The sequence below is a fragment of the Chaetura pelagica genome, unplaced genomic scaffold (genome assembly GCF_000747805.2).
Source record: "Chaetura pelagica isolate M959 unplaced genomic scaffold, ChaPel_1.0 scaffold438, whole genome shotgun sequence".
Lineage (NCBI taxonomy): Eukaryota > Metazoa > Chordata > Aves > Apodiformes > Apodidae > Chaetura > Chaetura pelagica.
In genome coordinates, this window is record NW_009954113.1 from 939236 (window position 1) to 944858 (window position 5623).

The 5623-nt window shown below is 54.9% G+C and overlaps 1 protein-coding gene across 1 annotated transcript in view; it reads right to left on the reverse strand.

Annotated features, from left to right (window-relative positions):
• The window catches only part of PRKCB (protein kinase C, beta), a 56301-nt gene that overhangs the window by 41536 nt on the left and 9142 nt on the right, over positions 1-5623 (reverse strand). Inside the window, 2 exon segments of the mRNA XM_010002599.1 lie at positions 2878-3006; positions 4092-4203. Of these exon segments, the coding sequence (XP_010000901.1) occupies positions 2878-3006; positions 4092-4203 (241 nt within the window).

The window sequence follows — 5623 nt, forward strand, 5'->3', positions numbered from 1 at the left end:
CTGCCCTCCAGTCGTGTCCCCAGGGGCCACCCGGGGTGGGGGAGCAGCCAAGGCAGGTCCTGCAGAACAGGCACTGGTGGCTTTTTTTGGCACAGCCCCCCCAGAGACCCCCCCGTGCAGCCCCTGGTGCTCACACACCCAGACCCCCCGGCCGTGCCTTCCCCAGCAAGCCCTGGCCACAACTCCAGGGCTAAGTTTTCAGCCTCTGGCCTCTCCCTGCCAGGTTTTATAGCCCGGTGATACAAACCCAGTCATTATTGCAGGGCTCTTGCCTTTTTTGAAGCAAATACTCACTGGGGGAGGGGGAATCTCTGTGCCCCCCCCCACGAGCAGCCAAAGCCAGTGATGGCACCAGGAATGGCAGCAGGATGCAGCTCCCACATCTCTGTGGGTCCCAGCAGACATTTCCAACCTCCCCTCCCAGTGCTGGGGTGAAAATCCCAAGCCCCTCACGTGCCAGGGGGCCTGGGGAAGGCAGAGCCCTCCCTCAGCAGCCTGCACAGCCTCTCCTCTCTCCAAGAGCTCCCACTCCTTCCTCAGCGATGCAGCAGAGCCTGGGAACACAGTACGTTTCCCTGCCTTTCTGGAAAAGCCAACAGATGATCTGTTTTCACCAACACCTCCATAAAGGGCCAGAAATAAAACAGTCTTTCAAACCCAGCTGAAGAAAAGAAAATGCAGCTGCACAGAAAAAAACAAACAAAGAGGCCCAGGGGAGTTTCTCCCCTGCCTTTGGAGCTGTGGGAACAGGGCTCTGGAGCAACGGGAGGGCGAGCTCTGCTTCCCACCAGCCTCCAGTGGGACTGGTAGCAGTACCACCTTGTCTTTCCAACCTCCCCTCCAAGTTCTGGGGTGAAAATCCCAAGCCCCTCACGTGCCAGGGGGCCTGGGGAAGGCAGAGCCCTCCCTCAGCAGCCTGCACAGCCTCTCCTCTCTCCAAGAGCTCCCACTCCTTCCTCAGCGATGCAGCAGAGCCTGGGAACACAGTACGTTTCCCTGCCTTTCTGGAAAAGCCAACAGATGATCTGTTTTCACCAACACCTCCATAAAGGGCCAGAAATAAAACAGTCTTTCAAACCCAGCTGAAGAAAAGAAAATCCAGCTGCACAGAAAAAAACAAACAAAGAGGCCCAGGGGAGTTTCTCCCCTGCCTTTGGAGCTGTGGGAACAGGGCTCTGGAGCAACGGGAGGGCGAGCTCTGCTTCCCACCAGCCTCCAGTGGGACTGGTAGCAGTCCCACCTTGTCCCTGCAGGGAAGGTACCTGGGAAGCAGGAGTTGTGAACGGCCATGTGATTTGTTGAAGCTCTTCTTTAAGGACAAATGAAACAAAAAAAATAAACATTTCTGATGGCTCTCTAGGTCAGAAAGGATTCTGGCTCTTCTCCATCCTCCCAGATCACACCTGAGCGTTTCCTTATGAATAAGAACTCTGATAGGTTCCTTATGTGGTCACTCATGCCAGTGCCTGCCCACCCTTGGGCACCTCCACAAGGGAGCTACTGTGCCCAGCATGGACCAACACTCCCCTGGGCCTCCCATCGCCCTAAGGGACCAGCTCAGGCCACCCCCTGCATCTCCTGCTGCCAGCCCAGCCACCCCATGGGATGCTGGAAGTCAGACCCCTCCAGGAGGAGCCAGCCAAAGCTGGTGGGATGATGGAGAAGGATCTGGTGCTTGTTACCAGTGTCACCAGCCTGGTACCCCCCCCACCCACTCCACGGCAGCAGGCCCTGGCAGCGTGGGCTGGTTGGTGGCATTTCACACCCCACGGTCTTAACTCATCCTGTGAATAACCAGCAGCAGCTCGGCAGCCTCCCGTGGAGATCGCTTCCCTGGCTCAGCACCAGCCTCCACCTCCGTGAGACAGACCCCAGTTCTTCCAAAGGTGCCTGCCTTGCCTTGGGAGCTCTTCCTACCTCCCACCCCTGCCAGCACCTGCAGCACCAGCAGCTGCCACAGGGGAGTCACATCTCCTGCCTGATCTCTCCACGCAGGGGACAAGAGGCTCGAGAAGAATGCAGCTTGTCTCGTGAGATGCTTGCAGCTCGTGGGAAGATATATTTTGTGGTCACTCAAAAGCCTGCCCTGAGAGCATGACACCATGTTTCAGCTGTCCTTCAGGGCTAGGAATCATGGGCTGGTTTGGGTTGGAAGGGGCCTTAAAGATCATCCAGTTCCAACCCCCCTGCATGGGCAGGGACACCTCCCACCAGCCCAGGTTGCTCCAGGCCCCATCCAACCTGCCCTTGAACACTTCCAGGGATGGAGCAGCCACAGCTTCTATGGGTAACCTAAGAAACAGGAAGGAAAGGGAAAGAATGATGATCTTTCCCCACAGCAGTGCAGAGGGGGTGATGTCCTGCAGCATCCCCTGTGCTCCCACACCAGAGGGCCAGCCTGCTCCAGCAGCCCCTGAGCACCCAAGGCAGCACACACCTTGGACAGAGGGGGAGGCATTGGTGGAAGAAGGCTGCAAAGCTCTAGTCAGATAAAAGGACCACTTGAGATTCCCACCAAGACCCTTAAGGGCCCAGGTACCTCTAAGGGCATGGAAGGAACAGCAGGAAGTGGACGTTCATCACACGGACAGCACAAGACAAACAACAAACTTCTTCACATGGCACAGCTCAACAGAGGGACCTTCCCCTGCCCTCCCAGGATGCTGAAATTTGACAAGTAGTTTGAAAAGTCTGTAACTGGAAAAGCTCTTTTAGCCCCTGAGGCCACAGCTGGTGCCTGCCCAGGGCAGGACTCTCAGCCACAGCCTGCCTTGCCAGGCTCCTGCTCCGGACCAGGGGGCACCGGGCACAGCCCTGCTGTGCCTGGCACGGTGCACACGCTGCACCAGGGCTGTGCCCGGGTGGCAGGTCACCCACCTACGACGGTGAGCACGTCCTTCTCGATGTCTGCCCGGATGTAGATCCGCCCCCGGCGCTCGGTGTGGTCGGTCCCGCACAGGCTGGGGACGTTCATCACGCAGCGCTTGTGCACGTTCATCATGCAGGCTGTGGGGGGAAAGGGACACTGGGGTCAGCCCTGCTCACGGGGTGCTCAGAGGGGATGGGAGGAAGAACTTATCCTCCTTTGAAATGTTTGTGAGGGATTCTGGGATAAACACGTAGCGAATGGGATGTCACGGGCAGCCAGAGACCCCAGCAGGGCCCTGCTGGGACACAGGGACCCTCCACCTGCAGCTCTGGGTCCTGCCCACAGAGACCACAGGAATTTCAGCCCTTACTCTAACAACTTGAGTTCTGCTGATTTATCCAACTTCTCTCCCACCGCACCCATGGGGCTGGGTAATCAGCTGAATCCACCAGGAGCTGATAAAGGGCAATCAAAACTACTCATCTATGCATTCACACAGATACCTGGATAAACATTTATACATGTAAAAATATATAAATACATATATTAAAGAGTGTATTTTAAAGAAATTCATTTTAACTTGGCAACATTTTGAAGGTGATAATGAATACAGTGTTCCCACAACAGTCAGCAAGCTCCTCTAGGTATGAGCAGGGCAGCCCGTGGCAGCAGCAGCACCGCTGCTCCCCAGCCAGGTAGGTGCTGGGCATTCACAGCCCTTTGCAATGGGGATGCACCAGATTAACTGTGACAATAGCTCAGCTCTCTCTCCAGCCTCATCCCCCATTTTCTCCTCCCTGTACAATAATTCTTCAGCTACTCCCGTGCCTGAGGTGTGTGCAGACCCAAGCCTGCTGGGGAGGCTGTGTCACCGCAGCAGCCACTGCCACGGCCACCGGGTGTCACTCGGAGCCAGCGCTGGAGAGAACAGAGACCTGGAGAGGATGATGCTGCAGGGGGCGTGGGGAGGGATGCTGCAGGAGGGATGTGGGGGATGCTGGCAGGATTATCCCCCAGCTGGATGCCTTTCCCTTCCCTCTCCCTGCAGCAGTTACAGGAGCCTCCCAGGAGAGGTAAGAAGGTACCCACATGTGCCCAGCCCCTCGGGTGCCAGCAGTGGTGGCAGAGGGGACAAGCTTTCTGCCACAGCTCAGGTGCCCAGGACCTCGGGATGCCAGAGCCCCTCTATTGCTGAAACTGCAGCCACCAGGCAGACACTTACTGTCACATTTCATCCCCTGGTGAATGAGCCCGTACAGCAACGACCCGCAGTGGTCACAGAAGGTGGGGCTGGAGTACGTGTGGATTTTAAATTTGTGTTTGCTCCGGGGATCCTAGGAGGAAAATAAAAGATAAATATTATAAACTTGCATCAAGCATTGGCAGGGCACCCCACTGCTCTCCACATGCCACATGCCAGCTGGCTCCAGAGCTGCTGGGAATGGGCTCCACTCAACCACCACCAACCGACGTGGACCTTTTCCAACAGTCACCAAGATCCAGCTTTATTACTCTTTATATGTGTTGCCATAACAATGAAAACAAAATGCATTGGCTTGTCTGGGGATATATTGTTTTTAAATAACTTGGTCTTAGCATTAGAAAACAGCAGGGGAAATTGGTACATAAGAACCAACATAAGGGCTGGACACTACTCAAATTCCATGCCAACCCAGTGGGGCCAAGCAGAAAAACCATCCATGATTTCCATCTATTTTAAGACTACCAGGTAAACACCTTTGTGCTGTGGTGCCAGCCCCTCCCCAGCACACTCCTAGGGAATCAACCTGCTTAGGGTAGACTAATATTTTGAGCTTTCTTAAAGCCAACAGCAGACTTGTCTGCAGGAGCAGAGCATCCCAGACCAGGAGAGCCTGGCTTATCCCAGACACCACTTGCAGCCTCACAAACAGGGCTCCTGGACTCCAACATGAGGCTACAGAAGTTAGAGCCAAATGAATTCAAATGAGAATCAATTTCCCACCAGAGAGATAGGTCCAACCACCAGAACAAATGACTGAGGTTAGACTGGGGATTTGTTATTTCTTGGTATCTTCCATGCAAGACAAGGCAATTCTGGAAGCCTTGATCAAGCCTGGGTTATTCAGCCCAATGCAGAGCAACTTTAAGACAACACAAAGTCATGCATTAGGTGGGACTAAGCAACAGAACTTATCTGCTCACTCCAGAGCAGCACTGCTTTCAGTTACTAGAGAGACTGGAGAAGCTGGGGCAGCACACACTGAGCCCCAGGAGCAGCCTGCTCCTCCCTGCCCGTCCTGGGAGCTGGAGAAACCCCAGAGGGGCAGAGATGTCACCACTGGGACCACAGCCACACCAAGGCTGAGGCTGGGGTGGGCTGAGCTGTTCCTGCACACAGCCCAGAGCAGTGTGGCTTTGAGAAGGAGGGTGCTGGGGACCCTGCCCGGGTGCTCAGCACCAGCACCCAGACAGGCAAGGGGGGATTATGGCAAGTGGCAGCAGCTTAATTTCATCTCAGGTTAATTGCTTAAGGGCTGGGGATGAGGCACAGCTCCTGGCTCGGTCATTTGAGCTGACTGGCTTTTTTAATGGACTGGAAGGGTGCCCAGGAGTTAGGAAAGACACCTTTTCAGGGCACTGTGAGCCAAGTAAATAAATAAAGAGTGGAGTCAGAACTGAGCTGTAACGTAGCTGCCAATACGTTACCTTCATCTGAAATTAATTTTCCTGCTGCTGTTGCCCTGAAGCTTTGGGTTGCATTAATCACTGATG